This window comes from Diadema antillarum, unplaced genomic scaffold (assembly GCF_040938485.1).
Source record: "Diadema antillarum isolate AM-2024a unplaced genomic scaffold, OU_Dant_1.0 seq00000937_RagTag, whole genome shotgun sequence".
In the NCBI taxonomy this organism is placed as follows: Eukaryota; Metazoa; Echinodermata; class Echinoidea; order Diadematoida; family Diadematidae; genus Diadema; species Diadema antillarum.
The window spans coordinates 483,328-510,923 of NW_027271788.1; the positions used below are offsets into that span (position 1 = coordinate 483,328).

The 27,596-nt window shown below is 38.1% G+C and overlaps 1 protein-coding gene across 1 annotated transcript; it reads left to right on the forward strand.

The window, feature by feature from the left end:
- Nucleotides 1-9,964: 9,964 nt before the first annotated feature.
- LOC139741598 (uncharacterized) lies at nt 9,965-27,039 on the forward strand. Its single transcript, XM_071652178.1, has 6 exons — nt 9,965-10,148; nt 21,691-21,930; nt 22,766-22,822; nt 24,679-24,830; nt 25,323-25,449; nt 26,002-27,039. Exons 2-6 carry the CDS (start codon nt 21,772-21,774, stop codon nt 26,935-26,937), a joined length of 1,431 nt encoding a protein of 476 aa, XP_071508279.1. The 5' UTR covers nt 9,965-10,148; nt 21,691-21,771; the 3' UTR covers nt 26,938-27,039.
- The last annotated feature ends 557 nt before the right edge of the window (nt 27,040-27,596 follow it).

A 27,596-nucleotide genomic window follows, 5' to 3' on the forward strand; every position in this document is an offset into this window, starting at 1 on the left:
AAATCGCACACTGAAAATAATAAATGATAGATACTGTTAGTGCCCTGCGTTGCTTGTAAGCCTGTCCTAACTGGAGAAAACCGAAGAAATTTAATGTGTGTGATTTTGACGTCATAATGATATTTGCGATAACCGCACATCTATGAAACTCGCACATCAGGGACCCATTTCATAAAAAGTTGATACTGATAACAACTCTTGCTGGAATGTCAGTTGTCACGGCAACAAGAATCCAGCTTACCGATTGGTTGTTGGTATTGGAAGTTGCCATTCCAGGAAGAGTTGCTATCCTAACATCTTTTTTGAAATGGGGCCCAGGACATTCAATTGAATACATTTCTAACTTGATTTATTTCCTCAAGAATCTCGAAATGAGATATCAATTAGTCAGCTTGGAGGATCAAGTTTTTTTTTTCTGTCTTCCTGGTCATGCTTGTACTTAGCCTACCAGGAAGATTATCTTTAACAACTTGATACTCTTGTCATATCCTTGTTTTCCTTGTTATGTATATATATTTAAAAAAAAAAAGCTAGCGTATTTCTCACATGAGTATATGTATTTGGTTTGGCTATTTCTGTGCTGAATAATGAAAGTATCATAAGGTGTTAGGTTGTTGCTAGGCAACCTCTTGTGGTATCTAACTACATCCGACGTCGTTATCGGACCACCATACCGTCCCTAGAGTAAACCTCGTGGATAGAGTGTAGTCACTAAAAGAGTTGATCGGGAACAATACTGGTTCGATACAGAAAAGTATGATTAAGTAAAAAAAAAAGTCTGTCGTACGCGTCTTGCTTATTAGAGTACCTCACACCCTGGATTGTAGATTCATTCGAGTTCCACTTTACACATGGGCAGGGAAAAAAAAGCGACCATAACTAACGGACACTCAAAGGTGTAATGACGATTCCTGTAATGATTAATGGCGCTTGCCCTGCCAGCACATGTCGGCAGTAGCCTAGTATTTGGCAATTGTCAAAAGAGAACGATAGTCATTGAATTACATACTTAACAATTCCTCCATAAGTGTTAATCAATGGCCCGTTCCTGTCCTTGGCTGTCTGGATTTCATTCTTTGTTCGAAAATGAATTCCAAAACTTATTTAGTCTGGCAAGCTTATGCATCATGTCGCTTCAAAGATAGGTGGGGTATTTATAACCAATGAAGAAGGAAAAAAATCTATACCAGGAGTACATGAGCTAACTAAGAACATACATAATTTCGTCTTTGTACAAGGAAATCGAGACCATCGCGTCATGCGACCACAACTAATTGTGACGTCATAATGAGAAGTGACGTCATTTCCTAAAGCCGAGAAGCACAAGCGAATAACGAGGCAATGGAATATAATAGCCTTATCAATTCGCATTGTATACAATGATTATACATAATATTTTAATGCTGAAGAGACCATGCAGTAAAACGTGCCTTAGCGGTCACCTGTACATCATGATCACCTGCAGTAAACGACCACCCCCCCCCCCCCCCCACACACACACACACATTCTGAATAGCAGCCATCTGTCTTACGCGACAATGCAGTGATAGCCGTAGTCTCAATAATGATAATTACGATCATGATAATGATAATGATTATGATGATGACAATGATCAAAATAATGATGATACTAGTAATAATGACAATAATAGTAATAATGATAATAACAATGATAATGATAATGATAATACTACACCTGATAATAATAATAATAATAATAATAAGAAGAAGAAGAAGAAGAAGACGAAGAAATAGCAACAAAAACAACGATAATGAATGATAACAAAATACTTATCTGGATCCACCAAAGGAAGAAAAACTATGCAAGTCCTGGCTTGAATATAAGATATAGGCATCCTGCCCAGTATTCGTATCCAAGCCACCATTTAAAAGTATGGCAGTGCATCAGAATGCCCGATTTTCTCCATACCTTCAAAAGTGGATATTGTATCATACGGAAAAGGATCTCTTTGTATATTTCTACATGACGATGACCCCCCCTCCCTTCAAAAAGGGTTTTAATATTAAAAGCTCTCTTAAGCATCGAGACAATCATTTGTAAAATAATCTACAAATTGTTGATATCTTAAAAATGGAAATAAATCACAGCAACAGACTCACCAGTAGGAGACTGCATGTCTCACCAAGTCCTTCCAATATTCAATGAAAAGAGGGAGCAAATCACAAGAGACACCACTTTATTTAGACTACACTGGAATCGAAAACAGTACTAGAAATCCAACACGTGTAGAAGTCGACCTTTTCTCATTCATGAAATGTTTTCTAATGCAGACCAGCAGTCTTTTTCCAGATATCTTTACCACGAAAAAGATTCTCGACCCAATCCAAGTCTCTTCTCTTTTGTTATTATAATCAGGAGTTGTCTCTATGAATATTCCGCCAAGGACGTCCTTGGAAGCTTTTTAAAATAACCTTTATTTTCATTTTGTTTTGTTTTTTTTGGACTGGGTTTCTTGACTATCGTTTCAGTATAGAGCAAAATGCGATGTAAAGGGATTAATATCCATGATATAACGGTCGAGCCTTGGATTATGAGGCCATTAGATGCTGCTACTTCTTATACTCCTTTACATACTTGTTCAGGTAGTTTACGAAACTTTGAGGGTTGGAGGAGTTTCACATTGTTCATTGGAATCTTAAAATGGGAGAGGAAAACAATGATACTTGTCTTGACTCTATGAGGGGACAGAATCCACATTTCAGGGAAAATACGTGAGTCTCTCATTATCTTATTACCTATCTATCTACCTACTTATCTATCTATCTATCTATCAATCTATCTATATCTCTATCATTCTATTTATCTATCTATCTACCTACTGATCTATCTTTCTATCTATCTATCTATCTATCTATCTATCTACAACTATCTGCCTTTCTATATATCTATGTCCGTCTGTTATTCATGCATAAATATCTGTTGCATGAAACTTTCACTAGTTACGTGAGGAGCGAAGATTCATGAAGGTAACACCCAGGCGAAAAGTTTTCACAAGGCGTTAGATGTCAATGCCGGTTTATACATAGATATTTTCAGTTTGCTGAAATATAATTATTTAATTGCTCAATCAATCGATTGATATCCACATATCTGTCCATATAGCATGTACCGACATTTTTTCTTCTTTCATCTATTAGTCTGTCACTCCAGCTGTCTGTCTATGTGTGTATGTCTGTTCACCTGTCTGTGGTGTATGTGTGGATATTTTGATAGAAGCTCAGCGAGGTACGTTTCTCCTTGCATCCGTTTTTTTTTTTTGGGGGGGGGGGATTGGGGTTTTTTTTCTAGCTATACTCAGTTTTCATAAGCAATCGATAATCATCTAACAAGTAACCTAATGATAACATTAACATAAAAATACGGCTTACATTCGTAAAAGCATCCAATACGACAATGCCAGAAAATATCAAACAAGTTGAACACTGAATGACGTCAGTCTCGGCGACAGACTTCCGACTCCAAGTTGCAACAACCATCGTTGATCCGATTGCACTGCGGGGTCAGAATGGGTCAGAGAGCCAACGAGGCCAGGCCGGGCGAATCGGGTCTTCGGACCGCTCAGTTGGCGCTCGCCGAAGCACGCCATCTTCCAATGTAAGTGAAATCATAAAATGACGAGATATTGTGTTCGGGAACTCTAAGTGCGTGAGAAATTGTGGAATGAGTGTTCCCGAAGACCGAGTTCCATTAGTCTTCAAACAAGACTGTTCTTTTTCGGTTTATTCTTTTGTTATTATGTGCTTTCTTGATATCACCTTTTGAATGGGGGTTTCTTTCCACCAGGTATTAGCCCGTCCATGTTGAAGCATTTTTTTGTTATTAGAGATTTACTCTAAGATTTGCTCTTTATACTAAATGGATGAACCTAAACAACCACAACCACTCTACCTCGTGTGCCTCCACTCCCCCCCCCCCCCCCCCCACTTTCTCCTTCTCTTCCTCCCGCGCAATACCATGCCCCAAATAAACATTCCGTACAGCGCGCTAGCTTAAGCCTTTCACGGCCAATATCACACGTCCCAGATTTCGGGTGTGTGCTTACCGAAGTTCGAACGTTCAGGATCAGTCAATATAAGATGGGATCTTTTCACCTTACAATTGTTCCTTCCAGCTCACCCATGTTGGCCTAGTCCTTGATCATGTTCACTTTAAAGTGAAAGTGAAGAATCACCTTCTGCTTGCTTATGCGTTGATGAAGATTGTGATGAATGTTCCACTGAGGGCGCTATTTACCATTTGCATATGAAACTAAAACTGAGTTTTAATGCTTCGAAATAGTTCTAAAAATGTCAGTGAGGGATAGAAACAACCAATGTAGAAAATTGATTCAGTATGATTAATGTTTACTATTGTTAAATAATAATCAAACAAAAGGTTAACAATAGTTATAATAAAAATGTTCCCCAGACTGAAACGTATACAGTTATGATTTATTGAGAAAAATAGTGATGACTCCGTTTATTTCAGGCTTTCTTGCAAAATTCTTAATGGTAGGATGTTTTGTGATACAACTGACCTACACATAATCATCAAATGTGATGACTTCAACATTTCTTAAGTCACTGCTCCCAATCATGGTAAACCTAACTTTAAGTCTAACGAGACAAAAAAAAAAAATGTTTTTGGGAGCAATAATTCCTCTTCTGTCATATTAGGTGGGCATAGAGCTATCAGTGGTTTTAATAGGTGATAGGTAGCATCCCTATCTGTCGTTATTGGTGCTGCGATTTCTCCTTCTTTAAAACTTTTTTTTTCGGGCCTACAAAACTTGTTCGAAGTTATGAGAAGAAACACCTTGTACATTATTGTTAATCTAAGAAACACCATGTACATTATTGTTCATCAAAGAAAAACAAAGTATTAGGTCTCAGCGAAATCAATGAAAACAAGCCCGCACTTATATTAGATATTATTAGATTGTTGTAGTTGATTTGATTTCTGCATAGTAATTATGTTCCTATATTGAAGTCAACTCAAAAATACACTGTAAACAATCGTTGTCACCTTTTAAAGTGAACCATTTACCATACAACAGTTGAGAGTTTAGGTCTGGAAACTTAATAAAAAACGAAATGAAAGAAGAGAATGGCTATTTTGATCTCGCCTCTCCAATTCAAGATCTTAAGTACAATGTACAAATGTAATGGAATAGGTGAAACAAGCCTAGTGAGACCCAAAGGTAAATTTGATATTTTTCTCACTGATTGAAATCAGTGAATCACTGAAGAAGAAATGAGTGGGAAATCCAGCTGTTGTTGCTTACGTTTTGCCTAATTTCTTAAAGGGGAAACCTAGTTCAAATACAAGTTAGCCTGTGATGAGTAAAATATTACGGGTAAATATTTGACTGAAATCGGATAAAAATAAGGAAGTTCTGACATTTCGGAGGTTTGCTAATTTCTGCAAAAACAGTTCTTGTACAGCGGATATGAATATGCAAATGAGTGAGCTAACCTCCACGTCAAAACCTCACAATTTTCAAAAAAAAAAAATCAATATTTCTGTCATTGAAGTCTGAAAATGATGTTATTCCTAGTTGCTTGGGTAAATTCGGAATAGTGATCAGTTATATATACCAGGATTTGAGCCGCTGGCATAATTGCGTTTTAATGAAAACTTGGAAATTTCAACATTTTATTTACAAACTATATGGCGAGTTGTGAGGGGATGACATACTGATTTTACAATTTGCATATTCATAAATTGATTGTTGAAGAAATGTTTCCTGAAAAATTAACCAAACTTCAAAATGTCATAACTTCCGTATTTTTCACCCGATTTCGATCAAAATTCTACCATTGAACTCGGAATATTACGCTCTTTCTTATCATATTAACTTGTATTTTGACTGGATATCCCCTTTAATATTGGGTGTATTTGCTTATGTGTGTTACTATAAGCTATACATTAAATAGCGTACAGACCACTTCATGTGGTAATAGTTCTCGTAGATGGCGCTGTTCACCTTTGGTAGGAACAGTAACTGTGCGCAGAGCTGCAGATTTCATTAGAAGAACTCCCTCGATGCAGCTAATTCTGTCTGTATTACGTAACGACAGTAAACACTTCATTCGTTCTCATTTAATCATTCAATAAGTCGCAGGATTGTGTGAAAGAAAACGATCGTTGTGATTTTAACCGCAGACTAATTAAAGAGGCTTTGAAGGTGATTTTTTTCTTATTATAGTGCAGTGAATTATTGAGCCTATAATCACTCATAAAACATTAATTTTGATAACGTGTTGTGTATAGTATCCACTTTATAGATGAAGTATCAGTAAGAGCGTATGGTGTTATGTCATAATGATTATGTTTGCATGTGAGTTAGATACCATTGTGCAGGAGACAATGTGTTAACAGCATAATTTAACATTTGCAGATGAAACAAAAACCCAGCATAAGTGCTTCAAAATAGATCTAAAATGTGAGATAGGGGTAGAAACACCCAATGCAAAAATTTGAAACAATATAATTCATGTTAAGTATTGTTAATTACAATGTGAACAACGATTATATTATGATAAAAATGTTTCCAGACTAAACCTTCTACAGATATGGTTTACTGAGAAAAAGTAGTGATCATCTCCTTTTAGGATTTCTTGTAAAAATTGTACATGGTGCAATGTTTTGTGATACAACTGACCTACACATTATGGATCAAAGGTGATATCTTGAACACTTGTTAAATCACTGCTCCCAAAGGTAAAAGAGCCTTTTAACTCAGTATCTGACCTTCCAGCACTCACTACGCCGCGTGCAATTGGGGAAACTTCTGCCTACAAACCGTCCAGGTTTCACGGAGTCTTATCCAATGCATCTCTTACGGAGAATGAATGCACTGTTCCCTTGCAGAGTATTCAGTGAAAATAGGTCCATCATGATTAGGATCTAGGCCTATCATTCTTTAGAGCTATGTCGTTTTTCCGAAGGTTCGGTTATCCGAAAATGAAATAAGGTTTGCAATTCCAAAGACTCGTAAATTTGAAAGCGAAAAAAAAAAATACCCTATTTAATATTCGTCTTCCCGAAAGCGTTATATTGTAATCGGGAAATTGACAAAGGTTGTAACTGAAAAAAAAAATGCATACGAATATTTCATTTTCGGATTAACGAACCGGAATATAACGAATGTTCAAGGAGGTCCTCGCATATTATGATCGCAGGGCGGATCTTGGAATTCCGTAAAGAAGGAGCGCCTTTAAAAATTTAAGGGGGGGGGGGAGGGGTGGGCGCACGCACCCCACCCCCCATTTTTTTTCTTTTAATTTCTTGTGTTTTAACAAAACATGAACCCCCCCCCCCCCCCGATCCATGTGCACCACTGTGATCCACAAGGATGTTACAGGTAAGATCAGCAGGCTTGGTGTTAAAGCACAGCTTACTTTTTTTGAAGCACCCCACTCGGTAGGATTTTTCCCCTCACTTCCCCTCCATTCTGTTACCCAGTATAGTCTAACGGGTAAACTATTGACATATTTCTAGAGAACTGCATATTTGCACTTGCGCTCTTGTTGTGGTTCTGAACGACCGCATAGCGCTATTCAGTCTTCGGAGGAAGTCAATAGATAAACCGAACGCGTTGTGGTCCCTTCTCACAAAGAGATAATCGAGTGTTGCGTTTTGACGTGTTGACGTTTCTGGAAGAGGTTTCCCCTCCAATCTCTCCTGCTCTTTAAACTGGATCAGGTTACGTGTCTGCAATCTATACTGCACACTTATTATTATTTCTATGTATCTAAAATGCTATAGCTATCCCGATACGCCACTGAACTTCAAAAAGAATGTTCTGCAAGTCAAATTCGCTTCAGTTGATATTGTCGCTGGAATTCATGATTTAGATACGGAACGTACAAGAAATCTTAATGAAGTTCAACAATGTCTCAAGGGTAAGGAAAATATGAATGATATCGCAATACGACAGACAAAACAAAAGTTCTTTATTCATTTTGTGCTTTTAGCCGCTACAAAAATGAATAAGAAAAATATAATGTCTTCGTCTAAAAAAATCATGGTGTCATGTCAATCTTTGAAGTAATATCAGCAATAGATCAATGAAAAAAATAAATGTTAGACGGCTGCTGGTGTCTGAATGAATGATTGAAGATCGAAGCTTTGCAGATGAAGACAGGAGACCATACCGATCACTTCTTAGCTTGATTTAACTCTGAGGAAAAAAAATGAGCAAACGATAGCAATTTTACTGATTAAATTAATTTCAAAAGAGTTGATGACATCATTGTTGTGAATATGGCCTATTATCTTTTTGTTCCTTTTTCAATCTTAATCTTTAACCCTAATACTCAACAAAACCTATATATATATATATATATATATATATATATACATATATGTATATATATATATATATATATTCATACACCTGCACATACACATAATGGTTATAAATATATGAATATAATGTGTATAAGTGTATGTGTATGAATACAGAGAGAGAGAGAGAGAGAGAGAGAGAGAGTCGCAGACACTACTGAAATCATCAAAGGATGTAATAAACCTAAGAAGAGTTTTAATGTAGTACAAAAAGGATGTAATCATAGAGTTAGTCAACATTAATTAAAATAAAAACAAGTGAAAGACAAGCATCCGTTAAACTGATTGACGATTAATTACTTGATACTTAGTTTTGCAGAAAGTCATACATTTGAGAAAAAATGGAATAAAAAGAATATAAGGGAAATAAATGAGAGCGATATAGTTATATCTTTATTTTCTACTTTTATATCGGCAAAATACCTATCATTAATGTACCAACAGCAATAACATCAACACCAATGGCCTGACTACTGCATGTGTTTCAAATTGAAAATGATTTCTATCTCCGTATCTTGAGTTTATACTATTGTAATTATCATAATTATTATCATTCCCATCATCATGACTTGCATAAGATCTATTTGAGATGTAAAAGAAATCTCGGTACATATCTCCCAGTCTGTCAGGGATCACCTTGGAAATGTTCCAACAAATAATTATGACAACCGGATTTTAGTTGGCACCATTACTTCAAGAGATCGGGATCCCGCTGAAACAACGGTAAAAAGACAATCTGTGATTTCTTGGCTCTAATTAGCTATGCAACAGTGATCAATTCCGTTCACTTCAGTTCAATTCAAATCATTTCATTTCAATTCAATTCAATTCAATTCAATTCAATTCAATTCAATTCAATTCAATTTAGTTTAATCGTCCATAAAATATGGAAGTTACTTGCAATTTTAGAATGACATTGTACCAGATACCAGAGATAATACAGTATTGGTGGAAATGAAAATTGGACTTTTAACTTTTTGCGAGATACAAAGAAAGCACTTATGAAGTAGTACAGAGCATAACATTTTAAGACGAATTCCAGTTTATTTGATGAAAATCGGGTTTGGAATGACTGAAACATCAAAAAAAAAAAACACGAGGTAAAACAAAGCGATTGTAATAAAGCGTGGGTTCCACACTTATGAGAATTACTCTGTTTTGGATCTCAGCCATTTCAAAACCACTTTTCCTCAAATAAAAGTCGAATTCCTTATGGAATTACATGCTATTTCATATTTAATATAATAATGATTATATTATCGCACCAAAAATGTTAAAAACTATACGATCTCTTTAATTCAATCCCATTCAATTCAGTTCAATTAAATTCAATTTAATCGTCCATCAGAATATGGGAGTCACTTTTGAATTCACAACTACATTGTACTAATACTTGCAAAGTTGTATGATAATAGTTGTATGACTCAGGCCTAGGTTTGGGGTGGCGCTCTACTCGAAGTACAGTGGTACATTGCGGAATTCAGATGTTCGGCACTACGCCAGAAACCGCCGCGGCGTTGGTGACTCGCTCTATACCCACTCATTCTTTTCAGAAGCCGAGAATGCTTTTTGTGGTGAAACGATTGTTAACCGTTGGGGCGTATCCGCACTGATTTCCTTAAACCTACGACGGAATGTGTACACTGGCCAATATTTATCACAACGCTGCCTGCCTGTGCATAATTCTCCCGTACTTTCAAAGGACATTGAGTTTTAACGCAGTCAGTTAGTTCCCTAGACATATGATTATACCACAATGACGATTGGAGTGAAGTCAAACGCGCGTGACAAAAATGTGAGTATTGTTTCGTCATTACGTTGATATTAAGTGTGTGGTAGCAGTGATATCATTGCGCTTCCCTCTTTCATGCCCTGAGTATCGGGCGACGCCTATGGGCTTGGTACCGGTAGGTAGGTATATGTGGTACGTCAGCAAAGTTGGCTGTTTGTGCGTATACAGACACAACTAATTTACACCTCGAAAAATTGACACCCGTTAACTACACTGTTTCAAACAAATTTTGGCATAAGAGCATCAAGGTTTGAGACGAGAAAATCTAGAACAAACTTATGGGATCTAAATGAACTGTGTAATCCCGGTAAATACCGCACATATAGTCCGACCTGTACTTGATGTTCTCAATAAATGACGTGACGTAGAGTTTACATCAAATCTTCTTCTTCTTCTTCTTCTTCTTCTTCTTCTTCTTCTTCTTCTTCTTCTTCCGATGAGTACATCCCTCTGGTAAGAGTATTGTCGTACTTGGCAGGCAAAAGCGCAGTCACGGAAACACGCAAAACATATTTCCAATAAAATCAGGAGCACTCCGAAAACTTACTAATAATACAATTTTGTATGCAGGCTTTCAAACACTCTTCACTGTGAATCTTTTATAATATGTAAGGAGAATCTTTAACACATTTTATAGACTGCGTAATCAAAGCTGTATCAAACATTGCAATGTGTTATCGTTTATCATGCACATTTCATCAGATGTGGTCACCCGACAGACTGTATCATTATCCGTGCACCTATATCTTAAGAGCTTGCTTCCAAAATGCGCTAAATCTATTTAAAAAATGATGAATTTAGCGCCTTTTGGAAGAAATGTCTTCAATTCCTTTATTTTGATACATTATGTATTCGTACAAATGTATCTGTTTAGATGTTTGTTTACATATATACATTGTAATCTTTTGTTTCCGACTGTGGTGTATGTGTGTATTCCTTTTTATGAAACTATTTTAGACGTTTAACATTGCTAATGGAAAAGTAAGATCTCAACTGAGTTAAGATGTAATGAAATTAGATGACATCATGTCGTGTCGGATTCAATACTCAGTAAGTCATCTTTCAAGTACGGAATGTTTTCAGCATGCATGAGTACGACTTGGCAGACAAAATTGTCCGGGTGACTTTTATGCGTTGTCATGACACTTGTGTCTTTTTATGAGAATTTTCACTTCGGTGAAGAAAAAAAAAAATCTTTTATCTATCTGGAGAAAATGATAAAGTGTATTTGCCTGCATCATCTCTTACATTTTAATATAAGCAACAATCCTTTCAGAGATGATAACATAGAACTATGGAGACATGCTGTTTTTTATATTTCCGGCCATAAGTCTCATGAAGGAGGAACCTTTGCCTGTCTTGTGACAGCCTGTGACGTCTTTGTGAATATCTTCTTTTTTATTGATTTCACATATTTGAAGCATGCTCTATCTAACTGAAAAATCCATAAGTTACAATTTTGGCCCATTTCTGACATATTTTAGTGACAAATGGAAGCAAGTGCACACAATTGCATGAAAAAAAAAAATGGCAAAAGGAAGCAAGTAACAACCTCATGATATGATTTCCACTTGCTTTCTTTTGCCAGACCTTTTATACTTGCTACCCTTTATCTACAATACTTTGGCAAAAGGAAGGAAGTTTACATAATGATGAATTTCTATGGCAATATAAAAATTCCTCGAATTGTCATAATTGCATCTCATATGACTTACACGAATACCGACATTATTTTTCATCATAAATTTCCATGTTGAAGGGGCTACTTAAAAAACATATTTACTTCATTTGTAGCATTTTTACTCGATGTCACTCGCTTCCTTTGGCCAAAGTAGGGCAGTATACATACATTACATTACACATACATGATGTTTACTCTATAACGTGCCTTACGACTTCTGTTAGCCGGGGAAAAATGATTGTAGGCCTATATTTCCGTATTTCCGTTATTAACTCTTCAGCAACTGAAAGTTCCGTATGTATAATGGCGTATTGTTTCCTGCAAGGTGTAGCAATGTTCCTCCAAATTATGCAAGAGAGATCACTTCATGCGTTTTTCTGTGTATTGAAATGTATAAGCAAGGAGGCTCACCTAGTACCTCCTTGGCATAAGTCATGTTTACTTAAAAGACTACAAAAACTATAAAGACAAGCTAGAGACTTGTGTGTCACAGAAATAATTCTGGCATAAATTTGATTAACCTTTGACCTCTTTCAAATTACGCTATAATCTGTATGAAAGCAATGAAAATATCTAAGAACAAAACTGTAATAATGCGGAATGGTGGTTTCGGGCTCAGTTCAGATACTATAATGAGTTAACTCGCGCCCAATCCGCAGCAACTACGTAGGTATACTGTATAATGTATAATAGGCGTTGCCTTTTGTTTATTCCCTTTTGCGTATTCAGTGGTGTGCCAATAACGATATACATTAGGATGATTTCTCGTAGTCGTTTACATAGAGACTATACATGACACGAGGTCTAGCGCATTGGAGAGAAAAGGAATGTTTATTGTACCGTATATTTCCAAAAAATGAAGAATATCGTGACGTCTATTCATACAGAGATTGAAAGGTCGCTGATTTGGTGTCTCTTTCGCTCCCATCGATTTTGATCTTCAATGTATGTGCATAATGGCACGTAATTATAATCTTTTGAGATTATAATGTAATATATGTAAGAATACACACATACTGCCCCCCCTTCCCGCACACACACACACACACACACACACACACACACACACATTCATAATTATGGGTATTTTTGTCATGATTTACAGAAAAGAAAGAGCATGGAGCTAGTAGCTCCATGGAAAGAGAGAGGGTGATACCAGTAGAGGGATACTGATACACAAACCAAATGCCGTGTCATTAGTTTAGTAATCCAGAAACAGCCATCTTTCGTTCTCTGGACACTATTTAGATTGAAGACGTCACTCCAAATCTATTCAAGGCATATACTCACATTCTTCCATGGCCTTGGATTGTTGTTTCCCATAGAAATCCTCTTAACACCACAGTCCTACCAGTTAGCGCCATAATGGGTCTCTCCCCCCCCCCCCCCCCCCCCCTCTCTATCACACATTCCATTTCCGCATTTTCATCCGAGAGGCGTGCAACGAACGCTGAGACCGCTATTCACAGAGTAGCAGTATGGGTTTGAGTACCTCAAATATTTACACGCGACTACGAACTGGTCTCGACACTCACGGGAAAAGGAAACAAAAAAATCAAACCAGAAAATAAGAATTTGCGGGAGTTGCACTCTGCCAAAGCTCAAAACAAATATCGCACTTAAAACACGTCTTCTCATTTAACTGTTTATTATCATCAAGTACATCAGAAGCTTTTGTAGCGCAGAAGAATATGTCTATAGGTTTGGTGCATTATTGATATAAGTTATTATCATTATCATCATATAGAATAGAAAATCGTATCTTTGGTCGAACTCGGCATTGCCGAACTGGTGTATAGAAGAGACAAATACAAAATTTGTGACAACTACATATTGTGTATTGTAGCTTTAATAAGCAAACACCCAAGCAGACAATACGTTCCCCTTGTCGAGCAAATAAAAGAAGCCGATGCTCTTCTGTATAGATGCCAAGAGAAAAAAAAATCTGCCTGTTAAAATATAAGATTGTTGTATGAATTTGCTCCGTTGTGCATGCATGGACAGCCTCATTGATTTGCAGCTTACATTCCATTCTTTGTGTCAAATTAACTTACTTTTGAAACATGTTTCTTTTATTTTTGATATTATGTTATAAGGTGAGCAATGTATATACCCTATAGTGTGTACATGTGTCGGACACCCACTCTTATATTTTTTTTCTTTTTTTCCCTTCAAACTCTTTGGCATATTGTATACAAGTCCACCATTGTTTTACTATACATGGAATTCTTCAATAAACAGTTTCTTTGTCATCAAACCGCCATCATGCATGATATGTGTTAAAGGAGACCTCCGGATGCTTTTTCTGACTTTAACATTAGAACATAATGAGCAAGGATGATGACATAGCAGCCTCACCATAAGAATGCGTGAGGCGGGACTCAGGGAAGCAGAACAAAAGAAGGCATGCATACATTCTGCACAGGTGAACTTGTTAAGCACGTGGTATTGTAATGAATTACACTGCCACATTTCTGAAATATGTGAGACTCTATGTCATCAAGACTGTTGAATCTAATTTGTTTAAGATTTTTCAGAGTATTTTGTTTCTTTGCTCAAGGACCAAAATAAATTCCACAAATCTTATGGATCTGTCGATTTCTGTACTACACGATGTGAAATTATGAAAATCGTCTGGAATACAGGTCCCTTTAACTTCCCTACAGCGTAAAGTGGGTGGATACACTGTACGTCTCCTGTACACTGAACGCAATACAAATACAAACTATTCTTTATATTCATCTTGTGCGGAAGTGAATTGTGCGTGTATGGGGTAAGCTGAAATGACGGTCAAAAAAATCAGACATGTTTCAGTTATTTGTCAACATCAATACAGACACTCTGACAGTTAATCTTCTGAATAATCTTCTGAATTCTTCCAAGTATACGGATCTATCCTTTGTTACATGCTATGTCAATTTGAAACCACAGCATTGCACAAGTTGTCTAAAATACTTGGCACAAAAATGACTTCCTTTCAAAGTATCTCAATGTTTAATGTCAGGCCCTCTTTACCAATGCCGTAAATTATGGTCCTGTTAACAAGTTTTGTAAACTCTATGATAGTACCATAAATCGGTAGAAACGGAGTGCATTTAAAGGGATGGTACATTATTGGTGGAGATAAGAATTGGGCTTTAAACTTTTTGCGAGAAACCAAGAAAACACATTATGATATAGTACAGAGCATACCATTTTTAGAGGGATTCAAAGTTTATTTGATGAAAATCTGGTTTGGAAACTTCCAAAAACAAAGTAAAACAAAACGATCATAATGGACCCACACTATTTTAGAATCACTCTTTTTGGATATCTCGGCCATTTCAGAACCAATTTTCATCAAATAAATATTGAATTCCTCATAGAATTACGTGCTCCTTCATATTTCATAAGAGGTTTCTCATTATTTCACCAAAAAATGTTAGAAACCTGAAATTAGGTCTCAACCAATACTGTACGATCCCTTTAAGAGAAACTAACTCCATCAGCCTTCTTATGTCTATGCTAAGTATTACGTAATACCGGTGCGAGGTTAGTATTTCATTTCATATGTTTTTGTTTGCTTGTTTGTTTGTTCGTTTTAATTTGATGGTGGTCGAATAATCACAAGGGCACTCCGCTGACAATTAGTTTATCTTTTTCAATGCTGGGTGTGGTTTGTTTACTTGAGGATTAATCTGTTATTCAGGAATGAATACATTCCAATCATCCTTTGTGTTGACTAGTCTAATATTCAACTCTCATTTTTTGACATAATTTCTCATTAATTGATAATCAATTTTCGTTACCTATGTTGATAACTTATTACGTCACGTAATTTCGTCATGCTATTTTCACTAGTCAATGACGTTTGCTAATCGTAGCTAGAGGATAAACGGGTGACTAATGTCGTAGGCGATGAACGGAACAACTTGTTGATTATTTGGTCTCTTCTCATATAAGTTTTGCATCCATAATTCCGCGTCTGAGAGCAAAGAATAGATCAATACACGGCATGATTACAGGCAAAACAAATATCACATTAATTGCGTGGATCTCACAATATCGACGGCAGGTATACACCCAGTCGTGGCGCACTATACGTCGTATAAAGCGTCATGAGACAAGCAAAAATGATGAACGCAAGCTGACATATAAGCTATACTCGTATTGATATACACCCCTGAATTAGTTCATGAACTACACGTTATGTTTCAAGCATTGATTTGATTTGAATTCCCCATGATTTAGATTCGTTTGAAATTGTTGTTGAGAGCTAAAATGAGACATCTTGTAGAGTACAAAGTTTTATCTTGCCTGCAGTCTGCAGGTGTGGCTAAAAAGCTATTGGTAAGATACTGCTGAAGTTGTCATTCGATATTCTTTATTATATGAATAAACAATGCAACATGAAAGGCAAAGAACAATACAGGACAACGTGTCAATACATCTTACATATTCTAGTAATAAAAAACACACTCGACAACTACAATATAACGGAGACCCCGTTTACAGTGCGGAGCTGGGCCGAGCCCCGGCCGAGCCCCGCAATTTTGACCGTTTACACTGCCGGGCTCGGCCGCGCTTTTAATTCAAGCCTTTCAATATTTCGTCGTAGTGGCGCTCTGCTTGTAAACAAATGCAATTTGGTATAGTCTGGTTTTCAGACCCTTTGCGAACTGGATTCCGTTGCGACGAAATCGCCGTTCGGGCAAAGGGCTTTGCCGAAGGAAAAATCATTTGCAGGACAAAACCATCTTAAACTATACTAGTTTTCGATGTTGAGGGAGTTAATATCCTGAATAGCGAAATAGTACGGGCAGAGGGTTTGGAGGCCAGACTAAATTGGCCGCGCATTTGGCCGAGTCTGCGTTTACACTGAGAAAATGGCCGGGCTCGGCCGCGGTTCAGCCGCGTGGCCAAATGCGCGGCCAAAATCATTTGGCCTTTTGCGCGTTTACTTTGAAATGAATGCGGGCTCGGCCGCGGCCGAGCCTCGCACTGTAAACTAGGTCATAATCACGAACAAATTGACCAAAAAATACATTTATGCACAAACAATCTTGTATTCTAAAAAATACATTCCTATCATGATAACACAACTTTATCTCATTCTATTTTTTCTTCTCTTTGCTGGTTAGAAATCGTTCTTTTTTTTTTCCTCCCCCTTTCTTCTCTCTCTCTCTACTTTCTCCCTCTCTCTACTTTCTCCCTACTTTCCTTTCCTTATCCTTAAACACATCTTCTTCCTGTCTTATACTTGTCCTTACTCAATGACCCCGTTTACAGTGCGAGGCTCGGCCGCGGCTCGGCCGCGGCCGAGCCCACCTTCATTTCAATGTAAACGAGCAAAAGGCCAAATGCGAGGCCAAAATTGGCCGCGCATTTGACCACGCTCTGGAGGTGGTCTCGGCCGCGGCCGAGCCCGGACTTTTCTCAGTGTAAACGCAAACTGGGCCAAATGCGCGGCCATTTTTAGTCTGGCTTCCAAACCCTCTGCAAGTACTATTTCCCTCGTCAGGATATTAACCCCCTCAACGTCGAAAACTAGTATAGTTTAAGGTGGTTTTGTCCTGCGAAGGATTTTTTCCTTCGGCAAAGGCCTTTGCCCGAACGGCGACATCGTCGCCACGGAATTCAGTTGGCAAAGGGTCTGAAAACCAGACAATAGCAAATTGCGTTTGTTTACAAGCAGAGCGCCACTACGACGAAATATTGAAAGGTTTGAATCAAAAGCGCGGCCAAGCCCGGCAGTGTGAACGGACAAAATTGCGGGGCTCGGCCCCAAAATTGAGGCTGGCCTCGGCCCAGCCCCGCACTGTAAACGGGGTCAATAACACATTAGTTCATTTAACAAGGTATCAATTTCTTCTCCAAAAACTCCACTTTAACCTTCTCATTGAAAATAACAAGAGTCCATTAACAATACCAAATCATATAACATCAAAATAATCATATTTAACTGACATCATACATATCAACAATAAACTGAATTAATCTCATTTTTTCCTTAAATCTAAACACACACAAATACTGATGTTATAAATGAATATACAAACATCCTGTCTAGAATCATCAAGTGTCATACATTGTATATTCATGATAAATCGGACCCCAAATACATGTATTATTTTTGTTGTTGTTGTTATTGTTGTTGCTGTTGTTGTTGTTTCACATTGTAAGTAGAGCTCTGACATTCCACATGGAGCCTTCACGGCTTGTGCCGAAAGGGTGGGTTGGGTGGTGGCGCGTCGCGTCAATGGGAACACCACCCTTCGTCCAAAGCCCCCCCCACCCCCCCCCCCCCGGTTTTGCCGAAAGGGTGCGTTGGGAGCGTTGGGTCGCGTCGCGTTGACTGGAACCCCACCCTTCGTCCAAAGCCCCCCCCCCCCCCAGGTTTTGCCGAAAGGGTGCGTTGGTACTTTTTCTCATGTAATATTAAAAGACGAGTTTTGAATTCATATTTAACCTTCAAACAACCATTTCAAAGAGGCTATCGTCCGGATGGGTTTACACTCTATTACAACTTGGTCTACAGCCATTTGGTCTAATAGACTGTTTAATATCAGTTAGTCTAATATATACCAGTTGGTCTAGTTATAATTTCGTCCAATTACTGTTTGGTCTAATTGCTATTTGTCGTTTAATATCAGTTGGTTAAATATGAATTCAAAACTCGTCGTTTAATCCTATAAAGCCCAAGGGGGGGGGGGGGGGCACATTGTGTCCCCTACCAGATTTTCATTCGCCACTCCTTCGCCCTTAATCCAGTTTTAACCAAATTTGGTGACTTTTCCAAAAATCTTATTCCAAACATTTTGATATATAATTTAGCTATATGTGATATTGCTGGTTGCCATGGCAACAATAAAACTGACAACCATGTCAGTCAGATTTTGCATATTTTTCTGTTCCAATTCCAATTAACCATATTATAATGTATGGAATAGGCATTTCTTGGCTGAAATTTGCTGAAGGAGCAAAATATGAAGTAATTATGGCCCTGAAATGTTTTTCCTATTATTTACTTTGTTTTTTGTGACAATGCCATAAAACAGTAGCTATAATGGAGATACTTGAAAACAACAGTATTTTCCAAAGATTGCCATTCTATTTTGTGTCATTTTGATTCCTCCACCCAAGTTATACCTTTGATATTTGTTTGTCACATTATCAATCTGCAAACTTAAAATTTCGATATTATTGGAATATGAAATATGATAACTATGCATGTACCTATCCCTAACAATACATCACAGGTCTCATAATGTATTTCCTTATTTTGTTATGAATAGCGCCCCCATGTAGTGACCTTGAGAAATTTCAACCATAAAAAATAGTGAGCTTTGACTTGCAGATCATTTGTGGCAAATATGAAAAATATTAGTCTATGACATACTGACATACTGGAGATAAAGAAATTATACAGATTTTATAATTTTTTTTAGCATATTTCCTATGTATTTCTTTATATTTTGGTAAATAGCGCCCTCTATGTGTCACCATAAAAAAAAATCAAGTATGCGGTCATGTAGACTATGAGTTGCTCTACCCATGTGCCAAATGTGACGATGAAACATCAAACAATAACATCAAAATACCTTGGGCTTCATAGGGTTACATGAGAAAAAAAGAAAAGTACCAACGCACCCTTTCGGCAAAGCCGGGGAGGGGGGGGGGGGGGGGCTTTGGACGAAGGGTGGGGTTCCAGTCAACGCGACGCGATCCAACGCTCCCAGTGCTTACATCCTTGGACAAGATGTTTTTACCCACAATGTCCCTCTCGACCCAGGTGTATAAATGGGTACCTGGCGACGCTAGGGTAATAATAATAGCAGGGCCCTCTGGTAGAGCAGTGGCAACACTGAAGAGGCTACCTTGGGTAAATAAGACCTTATTATTATTATTTATTATATAAAGTTCAGGTGTTGTACAGAGAGTTCACATTTGACCAAAATCTGGAACCTAGCTTTGAAATTGATCATGGATTTCATGAAACTGGTATTGGTTTTCATATTCAAATCACCTCCAACTAAATTGTACACTATTCAGCAATTTCTCATACCAATGACAGTTTTATCAGATATAAAGTTTTCGAGCTATTAAGCATTAAACGTGGGAAGTGTTTTTTGTAACATCAAGTAGATGGTATAAGAGGAAAAAATAGATATTTTAGACAGGGCCTGGATGTAGAGTTTCATTTTTGCCTGTCCATCTGCGAACCTAAGTATGGAACAGATTTTCTTTTTGTTTTCTTTCTTAACAAGTCCTCGGGTGCCAATTGTGAAAAGTTTTTGAATTACCAACTTATTAGAGTTTTTTTTTTCTTTTTAATCAACCTCTAGGGATCCCCGAAAAAAATGATTGTTTTTGAATATCTATGTCTTCACATATTTCTTAGAACAACATGTTTGATGAGAGCTCCTTTTTGTAAAGCTCAAATCACTCGAAATAAGTGACAGATATTGTCTCATAACTTTCGATCTTAAAGGGATCGTATAGTTTTGGTCGAGACCTAATTTCAGGTTTCTAACATTTTTGGATGAGATAATAATAATCTCTTATGAAATATGAGAGAGCATGTAATTCTATGAGGAATTCAACATTTATTTGATGAAAATTGGTTTAAAAGAGCGATTCTAATGAGGTGTGGGTCCCACACTTTATAAACTGTGGGACTCACACGTTATTACGATCGCTTTGTTTTACTTTGTTTTAGGATGTTTCAGTCATTCCAAACCCGATTTTCATCAAATAAACTTTGGATACCTCTTAAAATGGTATGCTCTGTACTATTTCATATGTGTTTTCTTTTTATCTCGCAAAAAGTTAAAAACCCGATTCTCACCTCAACCAATACTGTACTATCCCTTTAATCAATTTGCATTTTGATTTTCAGCAATGATTTCGATCCTTGTCCGGTAATTTGTAGAAATAAAAGTGAATCTGCTCGAAATCAACAATATATTCCTTACCAAATCAGTCTGTTTTCCTCAAAATACCCTGACTCCTGTCTCTATAAGGAAATCCATTAAAGATTCTACACCACCAGTGTACAGGGTTTTTGAAGGGCCGTATTTGAAGGGCCGTATTCTTATCATGGAAAACAAGGATAACATCAATTCGTTTATTCACTCACTCAGTCAGTCATGATTATATTAATCTATCCATACGTTTATTTTCACTCATTCGTACATTGATTGATTGATTAATTCATTCATTGATTCATTCAGTTCTGCCATGCCATCTCAAGAGTATTACTAAAGGGTTTTTAAGGTCTCTGTTGCCTTATTTTCATATTGGAAGTAACATTATTAGTAGGGCCTACTTCACCTATCATAATGAGTTTATAAAATGCTAGCATTTCACAGCTAGAAAATTGAGTATATGAATATAAGAACGACCCAAGTCCATGGAAGACCATTTCGAGTAAACTTAAAAAAACTTCATATCTTTTTTATTTGTCCAATAATATTCTATTTAACTGTGATGGGAAGGCAACATTGTATATACAAATTAGAACATATATTATTATGACAATAACATTTACATTAATTGTGGAGAGGCCATTTTGTGTGATGGACTTGGGTCGTTCTTTGATTCATATACATGATATTCTGCTATAGAGATGAGAGAAGGACGAGAGAGGGCGCTATAATATGAATGTAAGAATGACCCAAGTCCTTCATTCTTACATTCATATAAGATTTAACTCATTTATTTCAGGCACTTCCGGGGGTAATTAGGATTTATCATTTATACACAAGATGAGTCCATGCATAAGCTACAATTTCCCATGTCAAACTAAATTTGGCCAAAAATTGGACTTGGGTCGTTCTTATATACAGGTCCTCAATTATTTCTTTGTATCACCATTTGCTCTAGTTCTATTAGTGCAGATCAGAACCAGAGGAGCAGGTATCCAGCCATCGTTGCCAAGTTTGATGACGTCAGTCTGTTACCATCATGGAGGTCCATCTCGGAGCATGCGCACTGGTCATTGCCTTTTTCTGCATCTTCTTTGGCCTGACAGAAGTCGGACTATGGGTGGCGTGCTACTTTGAGTGCACTGACGGAAAAGATGTCGACTTTAACTACTTTGCCGCCATCTGGACGGGTGCTCTGGTGAGGACAACATTGGTTTGATTATTGATTGATTGATATTGATTATTGATTGATTGATTAATACTTATTGATTGATTGATGACGGAGTGAGTGAGTGATTGGATTGGTCGATGGAAAGATGGATGAATTGATAGATCGATATAAATGGATTGATTGCGTGATTCTCTAAAAGGTATATTGAATTAAAAAAAAAACAACATGTACAATGACCAGAGTGTGTAATACATAATGAAATAAAAACATATAATCCAAAATGATGATTGAATCACATTCGTAACGTAGGTTGTTTTTTTTTTTCCACAATTTCTTAGTAGCAATTGCATTTTATATAACTAATTGGGATACCGCAGGGATTGGAAAGTGACAGATAATATTCAGCATAACCTACAACACAAAGGGCGCTATGGCACAGTGGACAAGACTTTAGACTCTCGATAAGAGGACCTGAGCTCGAGTCCCGTCCAGTGCTCAGGTCCTTGGAAAAGATCTTTGTACCCCCCACCATGTCCCTCTCGACCCAGGTGTATGAACTGGGTACCTGGCAGCGCGAGGGTAATAATAATGGCAGGGTCCCCTGGTAGAGCAGTTACAACACTGAAGCGCTAGGCTATCCTACGTATGACCGTATTATTATTATTTTTTTTTATTATCATTATAATAATGATAATAATATTAATAATAATAACAATAACAATAATGATGATTGTTATTATTGCTACTATTATTATCATTATAACATGTAAATGAAGGAATACCGGTCACTAATTCATCAGACATAGTGAATTTACGACACTCTGATCCTGAGTTACGATGTCATGTTACGTCCTTCTTGCAGGCATTCGCCATCGGCTTCATGATCATCGTTCTCGTCTGCGTCAAGTTTAAAGCACTCGTGAGTAACCATGGCAACACTCAGGTTCTGATACCTGTAGGTGAAGACGCTTACAGTAATGCGTCGTTATGTTTTATTATTTTTTTATTCATTATTAGATGTTATATTGATTTAATGTGTTTTCTAAACGTATGACCTGACGTTGGTGTCTCAGAATAATGTGTCACTCGGGGGTTTTCCCCATGGCACATAAAGAGTTCAGGGGGAGGGGGTTATAAAATATTCCAGAATGCAGATCGGATGAAGAAATGGATTTTAGAGATTTGTTTATTCTTGTGTTAGAACCAAACAGAATAGCATATCCCCTTACACCTTGTACACTGTTGTGTTCATGATATTATTTTCAATTACAAGTAGTGACTACACACAACAAACACAATCAGGGGAGGGCTGGAACACAGAACAAAGAAAACAAAAAGAATGGGTTTGAAGTCGTATGGGCAAGGAGCCCAACAAGTAAAGGGAGGGATTAATGCAGGAAGGTAGACAGACAAAAGACAAGGTGAGTGAGTGATGATTCCAAGAATCATACTTGTTGGGCTCCTTGCCCATGAATTCCAGTCCGTCCCTTTTGATTTCTTTGTTCTGTGTCCCTAGCCCTCCCTTGACTTTGCTTCCAGTGTGTAGTCCTTATTGTGATTGCTGTCCCTGCCTGTTTGTCATTTTGCCTCTGACGAAGGATCTGCTAGGGTGCACGTCACGAGACCGACACCCACGAGTCATACAACCCATGAGGTATACAGCTCACGATTCATACGGCCCATTAGTTCGACATTAAGCTAAAAAGGCCCACGAGACCGATACATTAAGCCCCGTGTTGTATCTGTCGAACTTTTGGGCTGTTTTTACCGTAGTGTAGAACTCATCGGTTGTATGACTCGTGAGCTGTATGACACAAGTGCCTGTTTCAATGTCGAACTCGTGGGCTGTATGACTCGTGGGTGTCGGTCTAGTGGGATGACCCCCTTCTGCTAGGATTGCTCAGTCCCATTTTGACTTAAATACCGTGGATTGTAAATCAATGTCACTCGGTCACTATGAAACACGAGTTGATCGAATTTCTCCCCGTCATAGTGCAGCTATGTATTAAAATTCAACAGAATGTGCGTTATCCTCTGGTGAACATTATACAGTGTATTAAAAATGAACATAAATATGTACACGTACACGCACACAGATCGGGTTATTATTATAGGTTTCAATAACTGACTTTGAAAGTTGTACAAACTTTCTTTCAAAAGCGGCACTTTTACATTTTGATTTGAGACTCCTGCTGCAATATTTTATTTCGTCACAAGTGAAATTATAACTTTGATTCCTCCATGTAATTTTTTTGTGACAGCAACCACAAAACTTGACCATTGAAAAAAGAAAGAAAAATGTATTAGATAATCAAAATAATAACTGATGTTTAAACATAACTCACGGAGTTTTTTGTACGATTTGATATCAAAATAATTAACCTCTTCATGTGCACGTTTCTCTTAGCGTAATAACATTGCCCTAATAGGAATTCGGCGCCGTGCTTGTAAGACCATGTACAGTGGCGGATCCAGAAGGGGCGCAACCGGCGCACGCCCCTCCCCCTTTATTTTTCGTTAAAAACAAAAGAAATAAAAAGAAAAAAAAATGAAATGAAACCCGGAAGTGGCACAAGAAATATTAGTCAAGCCCCCCCCCCCCCCCCCCCCCCCCCCTTTACAGTATTCCTGGATCCGCCCCTGATGTAGGTAATCAGCTGATTTGGACCTGTAACAGAACTTGCAGCAGGACTTGTAACCATCGTATAAATTGGACACGAGTGTGTTCTGGCCATGGAGGTGTACTAAATCGCGCCCTCTGTTGTCTCCTTACAGGGTACATTGATCGTTGCGCTGACGTTCATCCTGGTGCCGTGTGAGATTATCTGCGCATGTCTTTACGCATATCGCGCGTATCTAGCCCGCCCACCAGCCGACGAAGCAGGACAAGAGTTCGTAGTAATCTACTTCAGTGTAATTATATACAGGTAGGCTTACACACTCCGTTCTATTCATATTATAGTCTTCCTTCTCCTTCTTAGCGACCGTAAATCTCTAGTTTATATTTAATATAAAGTGTGTTAATGCTATTTTTATCTGACATTTTCAGGCAGCTGAAAAATGACACTGCATAAGTTGGATTTTCACAGCAAATACCTGAAGGCATTAAAGAACCCTGGCACGATGATTTTTGTGACTTCAACGGCTTTTACTTTACATTTCTTGAAAAAAAAGAAAAATGTTTGATCAAGTCCACATGAGGGAAATGTTAATTTCTTCCTTCAGTTTTTAAGAATGTGCATCAAAATGATTTCATTGGTAATAGAAGATTATGGTGAGATTAGTTTTAAGGATATGGATGATTTTTTTAAATAAATTTTGAAAGGGTGGTATACACACAACTTACTTTGAAGACAAAAGAGACGATAATTTGATAATATTATACACCTTACTTTCTTCCTATTGCTTACCGATGCCAGTGCTATGGCGGTCTGTGGGTTCGTCCTATTCCTCTTCACCATCTTCTGGAATTGCTACTACTGTTGCCTAGCAACGCCATTTGAAGATTACGAGGAGGAGATGAAGGATGAGTGGGAGGAGGAACAGGTGATTAGTTGATTGCTTCACCTTTTTTATTAAGGGATTTCAAGGAAGGGGAAAGAGACGGTCTGGTGAGAGAGGCACAGCGGAATCTCGTTATAACGAGGTCGATCATAGGGTGATTCCTGTTATAACGAGAGAAATTTTCAGAGCCCTGCTTTATGAATAAATATGAGCGATTACGAAGTTGATTTCTGCAATAAGTCTATGGCAGCCTGTGTGTTAAGGACATTTAAAATCGAATATATTTTTTGATAAAACAGGGCCCTAGTCCCATTCCTTGTGTATTTTTGTTTGTTATCCCTGATATAACGAGATATCCGAAATAGCGAGGCAATTAGTTCAGAGGGCCCAAGCTTTCTTTGTAACGAGGATCCACTCTTGTATCCTATCTGATTTGGTCTCCTGATCCCTCAGCCTTATGCTTATCATCTCGAAGTGCGACATGATAATTATGTCAGGTATGCGAACACACATCTCAAGAACGACTGATATCCATTATGGACCTCTTTGATTGCACAATTTTAAAACCCAGCCATTTTTATTTCTATTCTGCAGATGAAGGGGCAAAATGGCGTATCTGCTCAAGATAACCGGTTCGTGGATAACCCTATCGTTGAGGATGACTACAGGCAGGATTATCCGACCACTCAATATTTTGAACAGACGCGTCACAATCGACCCGTAGAAAACGGTCACGTTCGGTTCCCGGATTCCACGGATAAGCGACGTCATACCGCAATGCCGCAGAATAACCGTTATCCAGACCAGCGTGGGGCACCGGATGACCGCCAGGCACGCCGCCCACAGTCACCCCCTATCCGTAATGACTATCCGTATCCGGAGGCTTTTAACAGAGAATCGGCTCCTGAACATACTAACCGGAGGACCCCTCAGGACATTCAACGAATGCCTATTCAAGACATGGCAGCAAACGACCAATCACGAAACAGATACGACAATGCCCAAGGTCGTGTGAACGTGGGCTACGAACCAGACGAATTTGGGCGGCCAAGGAGCAATTACCCGCACAGTTATCTATATGACGGAACACGTGGGGCAACCTACGACCGTGCCAGAGAGAACTATGACCACTACGATCCCACCTATCGACCTGCCGATTATCGACAAGAAGATTTCCGGGGGTTTCCAAACCAGCACGGTTCCCTCCCGAATGGCTCCGCCGAGTACAGCCGAAGTAATCTCGATGAAAGTCGACGCCATGTCAACCGCCCAAATCGCAACGGCCGTCAAGAAGTGCCAGCCGTGTCTGGAGGAAATTCAAACTACGTTGATCGTCGCGACGACGGGAGATCGCATATCTACCGACCACGTCCCGAAAACTTCCGAGGAAAACCGCAGAAACCCGAGTACATGCAGTATCAACAACATCTGCAGCGAGGGACAGAGGTTCCTGAAGATGTCTACCTTGGTGGAGACACGTCGAGATATGGAGCTTATAGAGGGGCGCCCCCTGCCAACTCTTATTTTTAAAGTAGTTGCCATGACAACGCTTCCTTCGTAAATGGAAAAAAAAGAAAAGAAAACAAGAGTGCTGCATCATGAAAAAAACACAGTTTTGATGCCGTCAAGAAATGGCGATATGTTTGACAAAGTCATCATGATTAGGAGAATAAGATTGCTAGGATTTCGAAGTTGCTGATAATAAGAACTGGATTTCTTGGGTTCCTTTCATAATTATTATCCATAATTCCTTCTGCATCCATCATAAGTGTGTTTATCATAGGGTGAAAAAAAATATAATTCGATATATAATACAAAACGTTAAACGGTAACTTAGTCGTAAAGTGTGATTTGCAGGTGTATGTTTGTAAAATAGCACACGATACTCTCTGTCAAGTTGACATTTTCCAAGTAATATTCACTATGTATCGCATGAGGCTGAAAACGCCCATATCATTCTGGTGTATAAATTTCAAGCCTGCATTGTCCAGAGCAGTTATCCAAGGGGACCCACAAGTAAGTCGAAGCTTCGTTTGATGATTACAAGACACAGCGGCAAGTAAAGTGTTGAAAAAGAAGAAGAAGAAGAAGAAGAAGAAGAAGAAGAAGAAGAAGAATTAGAGAGTGACTGGAAAATTGATTGACCCACCGGAATTGTTGACCCATTGGTCTTCGTAGCCAGAAAGACT

Bases quoted from the DNA above. Each gene is read 5' to 3' on its own strand.
- LOC139741598 (XM_071652178.1), top strand. From the start codon at position 21,772: ATGGAGGTCCATCTCGGAGCATGCGCACTGGTCATTGCCTTTTTCTGC. The intron at 21,931-22,765 runs GTGAGGACAACA...TCCTTCTTGCAG, and splicing joins CCATCTGGACGGGTGCTCTG to GCATTCGCCATCGGCTTCAT. The intron at 24,831-25,322 runs GTAGGCTTACAC...TACCGATGCCAG, and splicing joins TTCAGTGTAATTATATACAG to TGCTATGGCGGTCTGTGGGT.